The 22,637-nt window shown below is 42.0% G+C and overlaps 1 protein-coding gene across 13 annotated transcripts in view; it reads left to right on the forward strand.

Annotated features, from left to right (window-relative positions):
* Positions 1–22,637, forward strand: part of ZMIZ1 (zinc finger MIZ-type containing 1) — a 383,046-nt gene that overhangs the window by 313,773 nt on the left and 46,636 nt on the right. For all 13 annotated transcript variants that reach the window (XM_079977006.1, XM_079977001.1, XM_079977009.1 and 10 more), the window contains one exon: positions 15,352–15,487. In XM_079977006.1, coding sequence (XP_079833132.1) covers positions 15,352–15,487 — 136 coding nt within the window. The remainder of the gene's footprint in view (positions 1–15,351; positions 15,488–22,637) is intronic.

Raw genomic sequence — 22,637 nt, forward strand, 5'->3', positions numbered from 1 at the left:
CCAGACAAATTTTGATATATCTTTCTGCCACTTCTTGAAACACTCCATCCTGTCCACTATCTGCAGCGTCTGGAATAAAAACAACATTCTAGGCAATACATTCATCTTAATAGTAGCAATTCGGCCTAACAAGGAAAGTTTCAACCTTGACCATATTTCCAAATCCTTCTTAACTTCTGACCAGCATTTTTCATAATTGTCCTTAAATAAGTTCACATTCTTGGATGTTAAATTTACCCCCAGGTATTTTACCCTTTTTGTTATTTCCAAGCCTGTTTCAATCTGAAAGCTCTCTCTTTCTTCCGTTGTTAAATTTTTTTCCAACACTTTCGTTTTTTGTCTATTCAATTTAAAACCTGCTACTCGACCAAATATATCAATTAATTCTAATACTCTTTTAGTACTAGTGTCTGGCTGTTGCAAAGTCAATACTAGATCATCTGCGAATGCTCTTAATTTATAATGTCTAACTCCGACCTGAACTCCTTTAACCAACTGGTCCTTTCTAATCATGTTTAACAATACCTCCAGGACTGATATAAAAAGCAAAGGGGATATTGGGCAACCCTGTCGTGTACCTTTTTCTATAGGTATTTCTTCTGTTACCACATTATTTACAATTAATTTGGCCTTTTGTTGAGAATATATTGCACCTATACCGTTTTCAAAACCTTGGCCTACCCCCATCCCTTGGAGATTCTTTTTCATAAAAGTCCAACAAATGTTGTCAAAGGCTTTCTCTGCATCCACAAAGATCAAAACTGCTTTCCTGTTAATGTCAACGTCCAACAGCTCCAAAATATCTATAATGTTTCTCACATTGTCTGACATATGTCTGCCTGGGAGAAAGCCTGTTTGGTCCTTATGAATCTCTTCTGCTAAAACTCTTTTCAATCTTTTTGCCAAAATGTCTGCAAAAATTTTGTAATCCACATTGAGTAAAGATATAGGGCGGTAGTTTTTAACCTGGTTCTTCTCAGTCTCTGTTTTCGGTATAAGTGAGATGAAGGCCTCTTTCCACGATTCAGGTGCCTTTTTCCCCTTCAAAATTTCATTGCAAACTTCCTTCAATGGTTGTGTCAGCCATTCTTTCAACATTTTGTAGTATTTGGCCGTTAGGCCATCTGGTCCTGGTGATTTTCCCAATTTCATATTTTGAATGGCACCCTCTATTTCTTGTTCTGTTATTTCTTCATTTAAGATCCTTTTACTTTGTTCTGAGATTTTTGGTAAACCATATTTTCTGATGAATTCTTCTATTTCTTGCTCGTTGATTGGCCCTTGTGCATACAATTTCTTAAAGAAGCTTTGAAAACAATTGTTGATCTCATTGGGTTTATGGATAATTTTTCCTTCCATTTCTAAACTTGTTACAGTGTTCATTTTCTGCCTTTTTTTCAATTGCCATGACAGAAGTTTCCCACATTTATCCGCTGATTCAAAAGTTCTTTGTCTCATTTGCCTTATCTTCCATTCTATTTGTTGGTTCATAAGCTCCATATACTGCATCTGATAGAACTTTATTTCTCTCAAAATCTCATGGGATTTTGGTTTAGACCTCAACTTCTTCTCTCCTTCTTTTATTTTTTCTAAAATTTTTTCTTTCTTCTCATTTTGTTGCTTCCTCTTAATAGAATTTTGTTGAATCAGGAAACCTCGCATCACGGCTTTGCTTGCGTCCCAAATTATTCTTTTTTCCACATCTGTTTTCCTGTTGATCTCAAAGTAATCTTTTAATGTTTTAAGGGCCTTCTTGTGAATCTCTTCATCCTTAAATAGGGTGTCATTCATTCTCCATCTAAAGGATCCAGTTGTTGTTAGTTTCATCTCCATCTTCACCGCATTATGGTCGGAGCACGTTTTTGGGCATATTTCTACTTTTTTTGTTCTTGGCGCCAGACTGCTGGAAATCCAGATTTGGTCTATTCTTGTCCATGTCATTTTTGCTTCAGAGAAGAAAGTTCCCTCTCTCTCTAGAGGGTTCTTTATTCTCCAAATGTCAATCAAGTCCATTGTTTCAGTCATTTCAAAAAAGATCTTTGGTAGTCTCCCTTCTTTTGAAATCACTTGTCTCTGTGCTTTATCCATGTTTGTTGAGACAACTCCATTCATGTCTCCCATCATTAGGATTTTATAATCTAAAAAGTCAACTAATGTCTCATGCAACTTCCTAAAGAATTCGGCCTTCCCTTCATTTGGGGCATAAACTCCCACAATTAATATCTTTTCTCCTTGAATTTGTATTTCAATTGCCAGGTATCTTCCTTGTTCATCTTTAAATATCAATTTTGGAGCCAACTTTTCCTTTGCATAGATCACCACACCTCTTTTCTTTACTTTATCTGATGAGATAAATTCTTGACCAAGTCTCTTATTTATCAGTAATTTCCTATGTATCCTGGCAATATGGGTTTCTTGCAAACATATTATGTCTAATTGTTCTTTCTTCAAAATGTGAAAAACCTGTCTTCTTTTCCGAGGAAGGTTCAAACCGTTACAGTTCCAACTAAGGAGTTGCAGAGACATTTTGTATTTAGGTAGCTGTTCCTCCAACTGCTCCAAGCTTCTGCTCTTCCTCCAATGGTGGTAGTGAAAGTCCAAATGACAAATTTGCTATATCAGGTGGTTCCCTCTCCTCCACGGTTCCTTTCTGCAGATCCTCCAGGTACTTCTCCAGAAATTGTTCTTTGTCCTGAATTGTTTTTATTTTAATCTTCCTTCCTTTGAAGTTAAAGGACAATCCTTGTGGAAACTCCCATCTGAATGGTATAGTATTTTTCTTCAGCAGGTCTACTAAGCTTTTGTAATATGTTCTCACCTCTAGAATGTATTTAGGAATGTCCTTAAAAATCTGTATCTGACAATTTTGGATCACCAATGCCTTTTGATAATGCAAATTCAATATTCTATCTCTTTCTTCTTTTGATCTCAGTGTAATTAGACAGTCCCTTGGTTTTTTATCCTGCCTTCTACCCAGTCGAAAGGCTGATATTATCTCAAGTTCCTCATCTTCCTCCCATTCCTCCTGCCAAAAAGTTATGATGTTCTCTGTAAGAAATTTCACAAGGTTGTCCCCTTCCCCTTCAGGCACCAATCTAAATTTTAAGTTCTTCTCTTTACGTTGAAGTTCCAGTAAGGAGAGGGCTGCATCATGCTCATTCACTTTTTTAATAATAGGCCCAAACTTTTCCCTTGTCTCTTCAGCCGTTGTTTTTGCACTTTCTGCAATCTTTCGTGTTTCTGAATTTTCCTGAATTAATCTATTTATAGAATCTGTGTTCGATTTAACACTAGCTGTATTCACATCCAACCTTGTTGTCAACTCTGTTAATTTTTTAGAATTCTCTGTCGATAGCTTTGTCAATGCTTCCAGGGATTGATTTATTTTAAGTAGTGCCTGAGTCATAGGATCCATAGAAGCTGGTGTTTTTTTCCTGCACAGCTGCAGTTCCTGATATAGAGCCCCTTTTCTTGTGAGATTGTTTTGCTTTCTGCCTTGTTACTATCTCTTCTGTAGGGGCACTCATATCCTCAAGGTCGTTTTCACAGAGTTGATTCCCAAGTGGAAAATCCCACTGTTACTTTTCCAAGTGCAACAGTTTCACATAGAACCCTCTAGAGGGAGCATTCAATTGTATCCAAATGGCAAAGATAGAAGAAAACAAAGAGGCAAGGAAGTATAACAGTAGCCAGAAGTTTCCAATATCCAAATTGTAATGTCTCTATTTTCTATGTGGCCAAAATGCAACAAGGTACGTCTAAGGTCCGGTAACTTTGTTAGAAACAAGTCCCCACTTCTCAAAGTTTGACAGTTCACGTCCCGGTGTCTTGTTTGGGCAGCCCGACCCCGGGGGATTTGGCAATGGAAGGTCTTAATTTTCCATTAATTTTCCAGCAGGTTAACAACGTTCCAATCCCTTCCCCCCTTCTCCTGCCAATCTGGGGGGAGGTTTTAAGTCCGATGTCAGTTTGACAGCTTAAAAAAATTAGAAAGATTCCCTTTAAGTGCAGCTTGATTTTCGTTGCTTTATCTCTTCTGCAGTTCCGGGGAGGCAGACTTCCTTAATTTTTGCCTTTCCCGTTTTCAGCCAAATTTTTTTTTTTTTTTTTAATGTCCCGTTACTTTTTCAATCTTACTCACGGGTGTTGTAGTCAAATTCCAATTGCAGGAAGGAATCGGCGCTCTCCGCTCATGGCGACGCGGCTTCACTCCGCTAGCTGGGTGACGACTCTCAGCACCGCGCTTACCCCGATGCCGCTCAGAAGCCTTTAAAAAGGCTCCCTCACAGTACCGGGGGGCGCAAAAGGTGCCCACCGAATCTCCTTTGTTCACAGGCTCCGCGCCTGTGATTTTAGGGGTCCCCCGCTTGCCGTAGCGGGTGAGACCCGAACTAACGGAGCAGTCCTGCCTCGGAGCTCGAGGCTCGGACCGCCATTAAGCGCTGGCGCCGACCGGAAGTCAGCGGTCCCTATTTATCTACTTGCACCCGGAGGTGCTTTCGAACTGCTAGGTTGGCAGGCGCTGGGACCGAGCAGCGGGAGCGCACCCCGCCGCAGGGATTCGAACCGCCGACCTTTCGATCGGCAAGCCCTAGGCGCTGAGGCTTTAACCCACAGTGCCACCTGCGTCCCAAGCCTATTTAAATGTTAGCAAATAAGAATATTTCCTCAGCAAGTGCCTTAAGCTATTGTGCTCTTGTAGGCCATGTTCTCAAATTAAAATTCTTATTCCAGGGGGAGCAAATTTTTTGTTCGACAAATTAAGCTGTAGAGATTTTTAAAAATATATTTGTAAAGCAGTGAGGGGGGGGGGAGATTGGATTGCAAAAGAAAAGCAGCAGCCTGGGGAAAAGAATCCTATGGTTACCACCAATCATCTACAGTGGTACCTCGGGTTAAATACTTAATTCGTTCCGGAGGTCCGTTCTTAACCTGAAACTGTTCTTAACCTGAAGCACCACTTTAGCTAATGGGGCCTCCTGCTGCCGCCCTGCTGCTGGAGCACGATTTCTGTTCTCATCCTGAAGCAAAGTTCTTAACCCGAGGTACTATTTCTGGGTTAGCAGAGTCTGTAACCTGAAGCATATGTAACCCGAGGTACCACTGTAGTTCCCTCTTCTGTAGTTGCTCTGTCTCTGGTCAGGTGTTGTATAAAGGGTCAGGTGTCACTTGTGTGCATTTTGTTAAAATCTCTTTATTAGCAGAACCATGTGGGTGGAAGCTTCTACACAGACTCTCCCCGTTGTGGGAGCAACCAAGGATCCCAGGTTATATGTTAATGAAGCCTTGGGTTCAAACTAGATTCGTGCTGTCAAATATAGGATTTCCTTTTCTCGTCTGCTATTTTTCTCCTGCAACCTCCCCCATAGCTGTTCCCTCCCATTTGCCCAGTAAACACATTTGGAACCCCAGGACAGTAAACACATTTGGAACCCCAGGAAATTGGGGGGGGCAGTGGATGAGAGGGGTGGGTTGCAGAGGAAAATGACCACCCTCTTACCTGTCTGATCCCATTTTGCCTGCTTGACAGTAGACATGGGACTAGCAATCCAGCTTTGCCACCAGACTTGTAACTCCATCCTAGGATTCTCTTTCTGGGTCTCTAGATATTCCTTTATTCCTGGAATTTTCCCCTCATGTGAGATTTGGTGTGGGCTTTGGGCTTTCTCTCTCTCTCTCTCTCTCTCTCTCTCTCTCACCCTCAGGAGGGCACAAGGAGAGCAGGCATTTATTTGGACATGGAATCTCCTGCTGTGCTTTCTTCTTTTCCTAGACCCTCTGTTGGTTAGGTGACCTGTCTTATCTTAGTTCCTCTGCTGACTAGGTGATCTACTAAGGCATTCCTTGTTTGGAATGCCCACAACAGGTTCAGCTTCCAGGTAATGCCAGGTTCAAGTCCCTTGATGAATTCTTTAACCTATCAGGACAGTCATTTACATTATTTATGCCCCAGTTTCACCCCATATTTTATTGTTTCAACTATTGATACCTAATTTGTATGGGACTAGCCCTCCAAACGTAAACAAACCATCCTATGTTTCTTGCCTAATGGCATGGCTTGTCTTCTACATGTCTACTCCCTGTTCATACTGGTAATACTTTGCAGGTTTTATCTGCCACACTATTTCTTTCCGTGATATTTTGGTAGAAATACATACGTGTGCATATGGTCTCTTTCTTACATTTGCTATCTCCTTTGTTGGGTATAATAATTATCTAAGATCCTGTACTTGGCTGAGTTGTGTCTTTCATTATCTGCTCTGCCTCCTAATTAGGGATGCTTTGAAACTTCGGCAAGCATCCTGCATTTGCTGCCAACAGCCTGTCTGGTTCTAATTATTCAGCTTGGCTAATATGGACACTGTATATGCCATGTTAACTGCTATTGAGTGCCAGATTGTTAATGCCAGTTACCATGCAACACTGCCTACAAGAATGGCACTGTTTACCACCAGGCCTTTTTTTAAAAAAAAGGATGATTGGTGTACATGTGGGTTATATGTTTGGGGGGCGGCTCAGTAATAGATTACCGTATTTTTCGCTCTATAAGATGCACCAGACCACAAGACTCACCTAGTTTTTAGAGGAGGAAAACAAGAAAAAAAATATTCTGAATCCCAGAAGCCAGAACAGCAAGAGGGATCGCTGCGCAGTGAAAGCAGCAATCCCTCTTGCTGTTCTGGCTTCTGGGATAGCTGCACAGCCTGCATTCACTCCATAAGATGCACACACATTTCCCCTTACTTTTTAGAAGGGAAAAAGTGAGTCTTATAGAGCAAAAAATACGGTACATGCTTTGCATGAAAAAGGTTCCATGTTCAATTCCTGGCATCTTTCAGGTGCGGCAGGAAAAGACCCATGTCTGGAGAATTGGAGAGCTGGTAACAGTCCTAGTTGACAATACTGCGCTGGTTGGATTAATACCTTATTGCCCTCTCTCCCATGATTCCAGGAACCTCACTGACCAGCCTCACAATCTAAATATAAGTGAAACTGGGTGTTGGAATATAAATGTATAAAAGCACAAATCAATTACTGATTATGTATGTTCCAACTTCTTCTGATTCACATCTCAAATTCATAGGTTACCAAAGGCCCATAGTACCATTGGCTGTGAAGAAGCTCCTTCAGATTTTGTGTGCCTATGTTTAAAAAAACCAAAATAAACTGGGTTGCTTTGTGCAGTTCGGAGGGAAGGGGCTTTGACTCTGTTGATGTCACTGATGGTTTGAAACAGGCCAGGGATATTTTAAAAAGTACATCTGGGTCAAGCACTGTGGCAGCAATTAATGGTAAAAATTATGTTTCTCCTCCATATTTTCCTTCTTAATAATGGGATCTGAGTCTCTTATCCACACATCCCTGAATTAGAAGGCACCAGCACCTTCCATTGAAATATTGGCCTTGTTAAGTAATTTCAAAGCTCTTGATGTCTGTATTTGCTGACCCGGCACCTACCTCAGAATCTAAAGGAGGAGGAAGATGTTGAGTCCTGCAGTTTAAAGCATGTGGAATCCTTTCTGCATTCTTCAATGCTGCCTTCCTATCTCACCTCTTTCTCTGAATCTGTATCTTTCAGAGGTACACACTTTCCCCCCAATGATTGAGATGCCATGTCAATTAGAGAGGGGGGGGGGGCGTTAACAGAGCTGCCCAAGAAATCAATTGTCTTCTTTTCTGTTCTGGCTGTGTATGAAGCAGCACATGATGAGATTTTACACAATACCCAGTAAATGCTGCAGTCAGCAGCTTCAAAAGCAGCCTTTCTCAGCCTGGTGCACTCCATCAGGTATAGCTTCCAGAAGCCCCAGCCAGCACTGCTGTCAAATCTGCTGATGGGGGTTGTAGTCTGAACATTTAGAGCAGGGGTCAGCAAACTTTTTCAGCAGGGGGCTGGTCCACTGTCCCTCAGACCTTGTGGGGGGCCAGATTTTATTTTTTGGGGGAAATATGAATGAATTCCTATGCCCCACAAATAACCCAGAGATGCATTTTAAATAAAAGGACACATTCTACTCATGTAAAAACACGCTGATTCCCAGACCGTCCGCGGGCCGAATTTAGAAGGTGATTGGGCTGGATCTGGGCCTTAGTTTGCCTGCCCATGATTTAGAGAGCACTGGGTTGGGTAAGGGTGCTCTAAGAAAAGATGTTAGGAATAAGAATGGTGAACCCCCCCCCCCCAATTTGGGCATCAGTTGTAAAAAGGAAGGGAAAAGTAGACAGTGCAGGAGTGGGTGGAGCCCCCTCCCCAGCCATCAGATTTATCATTTGAGTGGGTAATTGTCTTCCTCCTCTGAAGATATGTATGAATCAGTTCCTGTGTGTGTGCCCATTATGTATGTGCATGTGACAAGTTTGTGTGTGAAAGAGTGTGTATTGGTCTGATATACACACTGCTCAAATACATCCCTCTGAGCGCATGTTACCCTCAGGCCAGAAAACTGTTAATTGTGCCTGCCATATGGCATCAAGGGAAATTCCCCATCAAATATGGGCTACTTTCTGCCTCAACTCAAACTCCCATTTCAGAGAAGGAGTGGGAGCATGTTGAGGCCATCCCATCCAGGTGGTGTCAAATAGGATCTGTGTACTGAAATGGGAATTGGAGACTATGGGAGTAAGCTGCCTGATTCTGTCCTTGTTGGTCCATGAATTGACAGGGAGAGCAAACATTTTATGTTTTTGAGAGAGTCTGAGGCAAAGGTTTGCTCAGGTCAGAGAGGCTGAGGCCTGGATGCTTCAGAAAATGAATTTGGCAATAGAACACTTGTCCCCTTCCCCGTTTGAACTCTTATGCTTCTGAATTAATAGGAATTAATGCACCCCCATTGTATTTTCACATTTCAAAGAAGAAGTGTATTAATAATTGTTGCCATATACAATTGTTGTGTTTATGGAATACTTCTCTGGAAAATTCATATCAAAGGCCATTATTAGACTTTCCCTTCTCCCTTTCCCTTCTGCCATTGTAATATATATAAGTAATCTTCTGAAGACAGAGCAAATTTTGAAATCCATGTGTGTGCCGTTAAGCTCTTAAATCCATATTGGTGCTTACAGAAAATTGGCTTGTGGTTTAAAGGTGCTGAGCACCTGCCATTTCATTCACTTCAAGCACTGCAGGAGTCCTGGCTGTTCAGTATCTTTTGAAACTACATCCAACAATGATTTACTTAAGGGTCTAGATATAGATTAGAGTCTAACATTAGACTCTAAATTCTGTCTGGGACAGCCAGCAAGCGGCTATGTGGCTGAGAACCCAGGCTGAGCATCAGTAGTGTTAGTAGATGGGAGGGGTGGGGTGGGGTGGGGCAGTGGGCTAGGGTCCAGAGGTGTCTGCCAGGTTTCCTGACCTCTTGGCAGTAGGGTATGGCAGGGGTAACACAGTGCTCACCCATTGTTGTTGGACGACAGCTCCCATGCTACACGACAGCTGAGCACAGTGGCTGAGGCTGATGGGAGTTGGAGTCAGACAGTATCTGAAGGGCACCACTTTGGCTTCTCTGGACAATGGCAATCCAGTTTATATAATATAAACTCATAACTGGCATTCTGTAGGGCTGCCATACATCCAGGTATAACCCCATAACTCTGTGATCCTCAGAGGAAGGGGTAGATAATAAAGATGAAAGTTAAATAAATAATGTTTTGTTGCATAGCTATTTGAAATTCGTGCCTGGCGGACAGTGTCTTTTGAATTTTTCCAGTATCGCACTTAAAACGTTGCAACTATTTTGTGGCCAAGACAGCGCTCTTTTGCCCAAGCTGCTCTGTTTTCTCTCTTTGTAAACAGGATTTAAGTTTTCGCAGTGATGCAGCAACTGTGTGAACCGTTTCTGCAACTGCTCAGCAATCTTCCATGGAATGAAGTACACTGTGCAGTATGCCGAATTGCACATCTGTAAAAGGTGCCATTAAAGGGGGTGTGTGGAAGCATTTATTGGTTTGTTTTGCCTATAACAGTGCATCCATTAGCATTGGATGGCTCTACTTGCTGTGAATGAAAAGCAATCAATGCAGAGATGCATTTATCACAACCAAACCTTGCATCTTCTTTAAAGATTTCCTGGAGCAGCCAAGAAGGAAATAGTGCTGCGCTGCTGCCTATTGAACTCTTGCTGCAGCTTAACCGCAGCAAGAAGCTGTAATCCTATTGTGCTTTCCCCGCTGTCTCCTGGGAAGCAAAAGGCATTGAAATGACTGAGCTGCTGTCCTGCCCCTTCCTCACCTGCCTTTCTAGCTGTAAATATAGTGTACGCCTATAAATAACAGTTTGTCGCACCTTGAAGCACGTTTCTTAACAAGAGGCGGTAATTTACTGAGGTGATAAACTGTAACTAATACTAGGGTATCATAATGGGTAAATAGATTAGCACCATGAGCCTCTGTATTTCACTTTCCAGGGAGTCCGTTCGTTCATTTAGTCTCTCATAGATGCTTACCACAGCGTTTTGCAGCGCAGCAGCTATGCCTGATGGTTCCAGAATCAATAGTCACATGTGTTGTGTTAGCTTGACGCACATTAGCAAATTTAGCAGTAACTTCTGGTCACTGAGCCTCTTTGCCATTCATCCTGGGTCCTGCCTCCCCCCCCCAAAAGGGGGGGAATTTATTGGCCCTATCTATTATTAAATCTCCTGATTTGAAGGCATTAACTGCCCCCATTGTTTTGTTTCATAAAATAAGCATGAAGACAGATGTAAGCTCTTCATTTTGAAGTATTCATTTTGAAAGGAAGGAATGGTCACTGGGGAACCACACCCTTGTTTAAAGATCTCTAAAAAAGAAGGTTTCAAGCTTTAGTTAGTAGATCAATCATGTCAAGCTTGATTAATTGCTCAGGAAAAATTTAACAAGAAGGGCAGGTTTTCATTGGTGGGATTGTAGTTTAAGAAGGCCCTTGTTTCTATTTTTCCGAACTATTTTGCTTACTGTAATTGGAAATTACAGTGGTTATAGTTGTGTATTAAATTGTCAATTGTCTTACACTTCTTTTAATATCAAAAGGGCACATATGTTGAGGTTTGGGGTAATATGCAAATTTATTTACATTTTTAAACTATTTTAATTTGGTTAAAAGATAGGTGAATAATAAGATAAACATTATTTGATTAGTTAATAGCCCTAATATAAACAGAGTATTGGAACTATAATACTATAAAGGGTGGGGGGGGGATGAACTGGAAGATGAACTAGAAATCATTCAAAGTTTTGTCCCAAAATGAATTTAATTCATCTTTAGTTCACCCCAGAATGATGGGTGGTAATCAACTAAATTGGGCTCACTAATTTCAATATATCTGCACTGAGTAAAACTTAGCTGACTACTGTACTATCCTGTGGGAAATATTTTCAGGTGCAGTTTAGAATTTTTGTTCATTCCGAGCACGGAGCTCTTGTGGTTCAATACTACTTCGGTCTTGAGGTGGGGAATTGTAGATTTGAATTATAATTCTTGCCATCTATCAGAGAGGAGGGTTCTGGCCTAGTCTCCTCTGTGGGCTTCTTGTTTTCTGTATGCAGGAGCATTATGCAATATGTGGCACAATCCATTAAAACCTGTACTGTCCGATCCTTCCACTTTTCTAGACAGGGTGATGAACCTCTAGATTCTTTCTTGCTTGACTGAAGATTGTACCTGTTTAGGCACAAAATAGATTAGGGTATTTAATCTCTCCACCGATTGCTCCCCTTTTCATCTGTTTGACAAGCAGGTCTCAACTGTCAATATTTAATGTTGCATAGAGTAGATGTTTGTACACAAATAAGCTCTGTTTTCTTTCTTAATTCCCCCAAAATGAAACACTTATCCAGAACCATCAGTTAGCATGCCAAGTTTGACCATGTCTTGAGTTTTTATCCAGTGAAAAATTGGCCACCTCTTGTGCCCATCAGCCTTGCGGATTATTTATTGTAGGACTGTTTTAAAACTGTCAGCCTTTCCCTGTCCTGTGACGTACAGGGGAAGCCTTGGTGGCTGAAGGATTGGGGTGGCCAGTGGGGTGGGGTGGAGATCAGGCTGTCTTTGAGTGCTTCAGCCAAAAGGACAACTTTCTTCATTTAAGGGAAGGAAGTCAAGAGGGAGATGGTTCTTAATGTTCAGTTCTGCAATGCTGAAAGCAATGCAGCGTAGCAATGGGCTGAAATCCAGGCATTAAACTGCAGCAGAAAGTAGAGCTGAGAGGGTCCATCTGTAAAATCTGTGCTCCTGTTTTATAAAGGGGGGGAGGGGGGAACGCAGCTGCTTGGCTGATCTGTGTGAGAAGGAGAAACTGACTGTTGGCACCATCTGCGGCTGTCCTTTGTGCTTGCTGCTTTATCTGTTCATTATAGTGTGATACTGAGTTTCTCGTGCTTTGAGTTTCAATGAGATGAGATGTGCCTAAATACAGTTGGGGCCTAAAAAGCGGCAGCTAAAGCATGCTAAAGATGAATAGAGTAATCTGCAAATTAATTTTCTGTTTGTTTCATCTTACTGGAATGGGCAGAGCATGGTCATGTTCTCCAAAATCCAGCTGCACCAGATGGGTTTGTGGGTGGCCTGTGTGTATTCAATTTTCCTGGGCCACATGCAGCCTGGTACAGTGGAGGTAGGCTTCTGTAGCAGAGAGTGGTCTGGAAACTCTTACGTTTCCTCCCTGTCATTCTTCTGCGGCAGTGGGAGAAGATAGGATATGCTTTTGTTTCCGGTCTATGCTCATTTAATGTTCAGTCACAAAGACTTTGGAGGAGGTGGAAAAGAGCAATAACGACACCATTTCACATTTCAGTAGGGGAAAAGATTATTTGCAGGGTTTTCAGTCCCACTGTTAGATACGTTCAGGACTTTTTAAGAGCATTGTTGCAGTTACTGTTTTATGTCCCCTCATTATTGCTGTGTAATCAACACACACACACACACACACACACACACACACACACACACACACATTTTAAAAGAGACTTGTGGCTTTGGACCATTTTGTTGTTGATAAACGAAATTGTAATTATAACCAGGGAGCAGGCAAGAAATAAAGGTGCTTTGGAGGAATAATCACGTGGGTTGAATTCTGGGGGCCAAGGTTCCCTTCTGTCTCTAACTAGTACACCTGCCAAAAACCGAGAAACACTAGCCAATGAGAGCACAGGATACTGTTGCCTTGGTTGTTGCCCTCTGTGGAGAGGCTGGCCTCCTTCAGTCTTTGCTGGGGATTAGTGTAACTGAGAAACTCAGTTTTTGGAGTTGTTGCATTTAAATGCACTTCTGATTTGTTCGTTTTAGCTGTTTTCAGTGTGCTTTTAATGCCTCGGCATAACTATGGGCTCATAGTTAACATGGAGAGGCAATTTATGAGTATTAAAAATAAAATAACACCAGTTAAGTTGAGAGGCATGTGCTTCATGTTGCATTGAAGGACAGCAGAGTGGGAGATCATGCAGAGCTCCTGTTGATTTCTGTGATGCTTGTGCAGGAGAACTTCCCAAAGTACTTGTACTCCAGGATTGAGACTTTGCTAACACATGGAGGCCATTTCCCCCCACCATGGGTGTCATAATATTTCTGCCTTCATACAAATGTCCAGAAATCCCAGAAGTAAAAGATGACAATGAGTAATTTCAATATCTCTCTTCCTTGAAATTCTTCCTTTAACAAAACCCAAACAGCCACCTACCACAAACACAGATGTATGACGCATCTACCTAAAGGAGGGCCATGCTGTGATGTTTCACAGCTGCAACATATATGAATCAGATATTTACTTTCATGGATATTGATCTCACCTTGATTACGCTGGGTGAGGGGAAACATTCTTTCAGCTAAACAGGTGGTATTCTGCTGTTGCCACTCCTCCTGCTTCTCCCCTTGTCTGTCTCCCACTGCAAAGCAGGTTTACTGGCACTCCTTTGCAGATTCATGTCACAGAATCATTAGACTGCTTCCTCCTTTTATCTTTATTTGTCGAGAGCATTATATGCTCACATTTGAGGAACAACTCACCCCTTGCATCAAAGCTACACTTAAGATGGATGGTTTCCATTCGACACCACCGTAATTGCGTTCAGCTTGTGTGGAGGTGCTCTGCATTTGCTTTTATGCCAACACTGGCTGCATTTACAGTTTTTCCAGAACACTTTGTTCATTTCTCCCCCTGCTTTCCCCCTCAGAACTCAAGTGGCCACAGTGTAATGTTAGATAGTGATTGTTATCTCCAGGCAACATAAAAGAGAGGGGAAAGAGGGAGGGCGAGTACCCTTTGTTGCTGGCACATTAGTAATAATGTGCCAGGGATAAAGGGTGAGCACAATTTGATCAAATGCTTGTTGACAGATTCTTTGGCTAATAGAGAGAAGGAGCTCACAGTAGTTCTCTCTGCTTAGAATGCATTAGTCCAGAGCATAGTGTGCATGATGTCTTTAAGGGATTAATCACTAAAAGTGCAGAGGGGATAGAGAAATTCTAAAAGAAAGAAAAAACAGTGAGCTTCCTCACTGAGCAACCCCTTCAGATGTTATATCTACCCATTTTTAAACTAGGGACCAGCAACTATTGAGATCAAAGTTTCTTAACTTCTTAATCAGTGGGCATGGTGGCATTTTCTCATATCCAAATCTGTTTGTCTGGGTTTGTGACATCATCATGCTGACTACATGATCTCTGGGGGGTCTGGGACCATGTAGCTGGCAAGAAAATGGAAAATGGGGGTGGGGGAGGAGTATCTGAGGAGTTGCCAAAGCCTTCCTTTCATGCTGAAAAGTCATTTCTCAGGGTGCTAAACACTAAAATAAGGCCTTGCATTTTAAAAATTGCTTTAAATATTAACTGGAGACTATTCTGATTTCAAATAAAGTGGTAAGGCTAGAAAGGACAGAAATGAAGGAAGAAGAGGCTTATGGTACACAATTTTGGTGGACCAAGACGGTTTTAATCACCAAGGCAAATGAAATTACAGCAGAATACTTCAGGATAAAGTTTAATAAAACAGTTTATATCAGAGATGAACCTGTGGCACTCCAGATGATCTTAAATTCCAGCTCCCATCAGCCCCTGCTACTATAGCCAATGGCAGTGGCGTAGCGTGGGGGGTGCAGGGGGGGCCGGCTGCACCGGGCGCAACATCTGGGGGGGCGCGCTCGCACTCGTAGCTCTCTGCCCCTACTAAAATCCATGGGTTAGGGGGCGCAAATTACTTGCCTTGCCCCGGGTGCTGAGAACCCACACTACGCCACTGGCCAATGGTCAGGGTGATGAGTTGCTTTTTGTTTTTATTGTAAGCATTATATTGGTGAATATCTAAACAATATTTTTATCCATCTGTGTGTGTGATGCAGAATTCATTCTTCCAATCGCTTTTGTGATTTTGTTTCCAGCGCTGCTCTCGTCGTGGTGTGAGGAGCTGGGACGACTCTTGCTGCTGCGTCACCAGAAAAGTCGGCAAAACGACCCTCCTGGGAAGCTCCCCATGCAGCCGCCCATGAGCTCCATGAAACCCTCCCTTTCACACAGGTGAGTCCCATGCAGGCCTTTGCCCTGCAAGAGCACACACAGCATTAGTTACTGTGATCGGTGGTGTAACTGGAATGCCTGCTGCTAAGTAGGGGAAATAGCTGCATTTTATATGCAGGGAAGAGCGATAGAAATCCAAGCATCTTCAAAAGCTTGGCTATAATTCTGCTACGTTTGCACCAGGCACTGATGTGAAGTGCATGAGTATGTGTTCTGATCAAACTTGAACCTCAGCCTCTTTGGATTCCACATAGCTGAATTCCTCTTATTTAGTAAATTATTTCTTATATTTCTGATCTGTGTGGAATGGCCATGTTCAGATGTATTGGTGGCCAGGAATTATACTTGGGGAGATGAGCCAACGCACAAGCCTCTCCTCTCTTCCTGGAGTGGGGAAACAAACCCAGGAGCAGCTGGTTTAGTGTTAACATGTGAACCAGAGCTTATGGTTTATTTCTTTCCAACAAACCATGAGTACTGGTTCATACGTAACGCTAAACCAGCTGTCCCAGGTTATGTTTCCCTGCTCTAGGAAGTGAAGAGCCAAGTGGAGATTTCTTCAACTGCATTCATCGGCCAATTTCCCTAACCATGGATTTTGGCCAGCGTTGCATGCAAATGAGACCAGTCAGTATAGGGGGTTATGGAAAGGAGTGAGTGGCTCCAAATGCTTGCACTTTGGCACTTAAGATGCAAATCCAAGCTGGAGAAGAATTGGCAGTTTTGCCCTGCATGGTTCTCCTCCTCCCACCCCAGACAAAGTTATGCAAGCTAATGGAGTGGCTTCATTCCATTTGTTTGTGTGGGGAGTTTGGAAACGTTGCATGGCTGAAATATGAGGATGTGGGAGGCAGAGGGGCCTCCCTCCACATGCTGAGGACCAGGAGGAAAGGAGCCCCTCTTTCAGCCTCAGGTTTTGTTCCTGTAGGATTCCCCCATCCTTGTCAGTTTAAGCTAATGGAAGAAAACTTCTCCACTAGCTTGTATAGGGATGGGGTGGGCAGAGCAAATAATTTCCCTAAGCTCTTGGATTGGGTTTGAAAAATAACCTGAGATATTCCCCTCCTAAATAAAAAGATCTCAGGTTTTCTTTCTGTTAATTCAAGGCATTTGGAGAACTTGCTTATTTCAACATGGTGCCCTCTTTCCCCTTTCTCTGCTCCATCCTTTGAGCAAACAAGCAGGTCGAGAGAGCATTTGGAAAAGTAAGCTCTACCTGAAACTTTCTGAATCATTTTTGGGTGATGTACCCCAAAAAGGTCAGCAAGGAAGTGGGTCTGCAGCACCCTCCACTCTCATTTGGCCCTGCTCAGAGTCCTTGGCCACTCAGTTCACTCACACCTCTCTCTGCCTTTCTCTCTTGTATCACTTGCTCTAGCCCCTTATTTCCTGCTCTAGCCCCACCATCTACTTTGGATCCTGCATTCCGCAGGACTAAGACTCTCCTGTTTACTTGCTGATCCACAATCCCTCCATACACTTAACCCTATCAGCAGCACAAGGTGGCAAGGTTACACCACAAGGCAGGAAGGGTCCCCACTTTAACACAGCACACATTGTCATGAGAGTCACTTAACCAAACCCATCAAATTTCCCTCTCTCTGTGGTCTTTTGTTACAAGCTTCTCACTGAGGATATTCTGTGATCTGCCCTCATTATAATTGTACTCAAAAGATCAGAGTGTTGTCCTTTTTCCCCCGCTGCCTAGTCAAAGTTACCTGGATTCCCTCCCCTCTCTTTTGTCCCTTTCCTTCCCATGCACACTTGAGTGATGAGTGAAAAAAACCAGCAAGGACATAAGCTCCCAGGGGCATATTTATTGCATGTTTTCTTAAATATTCCAAAGTTACAGGAAAGTTACAGGAAAGAGAAAGTTGCACAGAATGGAAGCTTGGCGATCCTTTTCTCCCTGTATGTGTGGTGGTAGCTCTAGGACAAAGAAAGCTTGACGAACTGGCTAGAAGTAGGCGGCCAGGCAGTTGCATGAATATAAAATATATGAAATATGCCACAAATGTTGATGGGTGCCTGGCAGAAGAATTGAGTGCCATGATCGCAAGGAAGTGTTCTAGCTGACAGTTATATTAAAGAGTTCACAGTACCTCTTTCTAAGGATATTATAAATAGATCTTTCAATTCTGAAAAAAATATGTACCATATTTTTCGCTCTATAAGACGCACCAGACCACAAGACGCACCTACTTTTTGGAGGAGGAAAACAAGAAAAAAAATATTCTGAATCTCAGAAGCCAGAACAGCAAGAGGGATCACTGCGCAGTGAAAGCAGCAATCCCTCTTGCTGTTCTGGCTTCTGGGATAGCTGTGCAGCCTGCATTCGCTCCATAAGATGCACACACATTTCCCCTTACTTTTTAGGAGGGAAAAAGTGAGTCTTATAGAGCAAAAAATACGGTACTTTTTAGTGCCCTGAAACCATCAATATGTTACAGCGACTTTCCAATTTTTGGTGACATTCACACATTCAGATTGATTGTCAGAGGCAAATTCTGTGAATATTTGAAAGCTCAAGGATACATCTTCAAATGTTGACAGTCACCTGTCAGCATGCAGTGGTGAATGTCTGAAAAGTAATGACATTTCTGCATTTGGACATTCATACACATCATCTGAGATTATCAGCATTCACGTGAGAATGTCAACATTCAGCACATTTTGCACTTGTACCATTTCCCCCCAGAAACTTCGTTGTGTAATGAGCATGTGATTTCTAAGGTCTAAGGTAACAGCATTCAGTTATACAGCTACTGATGTTTATATTAAATATACCAATTATTATTGCTATAATTCCCAGATTAATTGAAACAGAAAATAGTCTGTTCAGAGAAAACAGTATCTGAAGTATTTTATGGTCCCCAGCTGAAGTGTAGATTTAAATTCTGGAGGCAGAGTTGCTTAGAAGACAAAGCTTTTCTGTAAATCTAGTAAGTTATCTTAAGAGAGAACTGGGAGTATTGTTGTTTTTTAGGATTTGCAGTCTTAAACTCAGAATAAATGTTCAAGTAGCTTGTGGGTTATGTGTACTGAGTGAGCTGTAGAAGGGGTACAGAACTGAAAACAAATTGTGGCCTGGCTATGCATTGATTTCATTGGATTGTGTGTAAACTACATTGAGATCACTTGCAATTAAGGGCAATATAGATTTTTAAAAAAATAAAATAAAATTGCTGAATTGTGCCCAGTATATTCCTTTTGATCCTAAAAAATAATGAAAAGATGAAAAAGGAAGGTCTAGCATGTATATTTTGCATTTATGTTGTTCATTTGAAATGTTCAAAACAATTCCCATGCATTATCTAAATTAGCCCCACATCAGCCGGGTCAGTTTGCAGAGGAGCATGAGAAGGCTTGTCTAAAGCAAGAGAGTATGTGGCAGAGACAATATTTTAACCAGGGTGAATGTTATATCCAGCTCCAACTGCTTCAGCTACTACACGGTTTCTCTGCAGACCTTTGTGCATTTAGCATGAAGGTCTGAAGGGGATTTCTAAGTGCATTCCGTTGAACCAGTCCACGATCAGGAACCCTGATAAGACAGGGAAGAGAAGACTTGTAAGTTCGGAGACTTTGGGGGCAGGGTTTGTGAGCCCCACCCGTAGTTCAACCCTTTGCATAGTCAGGTGAAGACCTAGACATGCTTAATGTGAACTCAATTGGCAGCAGGTAATTAGAGCATAATTTTCTGCCGAAATCAAGCTTTTAAAAACAATTGTAAATTAAAGAAGGCAGGCGCACACCAAACCCTGTGCTGGTTTCAACAAGAGCATCTACTTATAGTCATTCAGAGCCATTCCTTACCCTGTTGTGCTTTGTACACTTAGTAAGGTGCTTGTTGCAGCTTGTATAGCACATGTTAATGCTTTGCAGTGTCAGTAACAATGTCTGCAAACACACAGCTGCTCATTGCAGCATTTTCTGTTATCGCAAGTCTTTTTGGCTCCTTTTTTATCTCCTATCATCCCCAAATTTGCCTTCAATATTAATTAAATGGCAATTTCCTTACAACCAGTGATCGTATTTGGATGCTTTCTTAGAGAAATCAGAATTGATTAAAATAAAGGGATGAAGTTTTTTTTTATTAAAAAATAAATACAAGTGATTTGATTCCAGAGGTTTGATAAAATTAAATGGAAGATGAAATTAACTACTAATTCAATTAGGGGCTTTATTATTTATTAGCATTATTAGGCATCCATGAAGTTCATCTGAAATATCATATAGGTGTTCTTTTCAAGCTTGAGGACAAGGAAGGGATTTTGGCCATTTCACTCCCTTTTGCTTTAATATTTTTGTACCAGTCATAGAAGAACCCCTTTGATTATGTGGTTTGTTGAATCATATCTAGAACATAATAACCTTTTAAAAAAATACAGAAAGAACCATGACCTGGAAGTGGAACTGTATCCACAGCTGACATCAGTGCTTACAATTCATAAGCTAAATTTAGACTTACTGCATTCCTGTAATATGTAAACCATAGTTTATTTTGGTAAAATCATTTGATAAGCACCTGCTTCGCTCTTCCCTTTTCCTCAACTGATAGTGAAACTGAGAGGCTGCATAGATCTTGATTCACAACACATTTGAGCCTACAGAAATCAAGTGCTTGATTGCCAAGTTACCTACTACTTTTTGAAGGCTTCTAGAAAAGGGTGGGCACAATTTGGCTAAAATTGAAAGGAAGCCAGGGGGTGGGACTTGGTGGTTTTCATTAAGGTCCCACTACATCCTCTCCCCCCCCTCAAAAAATAATAATCAAGCATTCTCTAGTGTCTAGATTAATCAAGCACGGAGAACATTAACTGAGAAGATTAATTTTGTTGGGTGAATAAATGTTAAGAATATACTTATTTGGCGAAGGGGTAGGCTGCTAGGCTGCTTTGGTGCTGTTGTTCATCTGTATTTTTTTAAAAAAAAGGGTGAGAAAGAAAATATTAAAATATGGATTCTAATAATGAGTTGTAACATTGTTAAATGGTTTCCTCTTATGGCCAAATTCAGTTTTGAGGACAGTAAGTGATTTGCAGTCAAGAAAAATGGTTACGTGAATCTATTCGTGGTTTTCCTTCACATGAAGTGATGCTCAGGCCCTTTTCAGACAGGAACACGACAAGCGTAATAATGTGTTGTGCATGCCCTATGTCTCCGCCTCATATAACACATGAAGACCCATGTTTGCTTGAATGAGGAATCTACCTGCGTCTAAGATGCAGATCAGATTAGGAAGCAGGTGCAGGTGGGACTGTCCCATTTCCTGAGGACTCTTAACTCAGGAATTCAAGGGATGTAGTTGGGAGCTAAGGTGCAGAGCAGGACTGGCCCAAGATGTTTAGCCACTGTAGGCAAGATGTCCCCCTCCCCACTATGCCAGCCCCCTCCCTGCTTCTAGCCCCACCACCGCAACTGCACCCTTGCCTTAAGCTGTGTGTGCGCTGCCACCACAACACAGCAACAAGGACACAGCAGTGAGGGCAGCAGCACTGTGGCGGCAGCATGGTTGAAGGTCCGTGGGGCTGACAGCGGCAAGGAGGATGTTGGATCTGCCTGCCAAGGCAAATGGTTTCACCTTGCCAGAATCTGGTAGGGATAGCACCAGAGCCGTGCCTGGCTGTACACTGTAACTCAGGTTTGAATCTGGTGTGTGGGTGTGGGGTGCCTATAGCAAAAGAGCAGGTCATGACAATAAAAATACATGATAAAATACCCCACAAAGTTAATTAAAAATCTTTAAACCAGCAGATATAATGCAGTTCATTCATCTGATAAACCAGGTGGATGCATTTGGCTATGGACACACTCACCATTCCTGAAGGCCTGTAGGAAGAAGTATGTTTTCTGCTGATGCATAAAACTAATCATCCAAATTTTAAGGGATGAATATTCCACAATTGGCTTGCCACCACCAGGAAGGCCCTGTACGAGGTCCCCAGATTCCACATATAGCAAGAAGGCCTTTCCTGGCAGATCTTAAATAATGGACTGGGCAATGCAGAGATAATTGCGTCTTCAGATAATGGATTCCCAGCACTCAGGACTTCATATGTCAACACTATAACTTTAAATTCAGCTTGGTAGCATATAGGAAGCCAGCACATACCTTTTATAATTGATGTGATGTAGCTGTGAGTGGCCAAATCAGTCTGGCAGTCGCAATTTGCTCTGGCTGTGATCTCCAGGCCATTTTCAAGGGCAGCATCACGTTGAGTGGATGTGGATCTGGGAGATCAGATTCTTACTCTGCCAGGAAATTTCCTGAGTGACCCTGGACTAGTCACACACTTTGAGCCCATACCACCTCACAGGCTTGTTGTTAAGGATAAAAATTGATAGCCCCCAAATATGTCACACTGAACTCATTGAAGGGACAGCACATGAAGCTGGTGAATATGTAAATAAATACAAATAGAAATAGAAATGTGATAATAGATTAATGTTGGAAAGAACTGATTCCAATAAAAAGTTAGTTACTGCAAAGGATTAAGCTATTAAAATTAATCTAAAATAGATTAATCAGCATGGCATGTAGGGGGGGGGGCAAAAATGCTAAATAATAGTGTCTTGTCTCTTCTTTTGAAAAGCTATTTTTGCTGTTCTTTGGGCATGCATACTAGCATACTAGCTGGATTTACAGACGCAAGTCCATCAAACCCTTCATTCATGCTGCCTGCTATACCTTCTCTGATTCACTCTCCCTGTAGATCATCCTTCAGTTCCCTGGTTTCTGTGCAGAGCTTTTTTCTTCTTCCTCTCTCTCTGGTTTTGGAGGCAAAAAGAAAAACAAAACAAAACCCAGAAGTGGAATCTGTTTCAGTAGCTCCTTTCCTGATTGTTGTAGCAATTGCTGACCTCCAGGCACTATGAATAAACAGCAAAGCTGGGAACAAAAGGATTCTTCTGGCTGCCATTATCTCACATTAACATAGCAGAGGCACTGCGGTGTGAACAATGCCATTCCCATTCACCGATAATCAGTGAGTTCCTGGGCGTTTGGATTACCAAGGCAACAGGCAATGGTAGAATACTGGGTGGGTGTCTTGGTTTGGTTTTTAAAATTATTGTTATCCTCATTATTGAAGGATCAACTGGATATAGAATCCTAAGGTATTTTGATAAGTACAAGTAAAATTAATGC

The sequence above is a fragment of the Podarcis cretensis genome, assembly GCF_951804945.1.
Source record: "Podarcis cretensis genome assembly, chromosome: 5".
Lineage (NCBI taxonomy): Eukaryota > Metazoa > Chordata > Lepidosauria > Squamata > Lacertidae > Podarcis > Podarcis cretensis.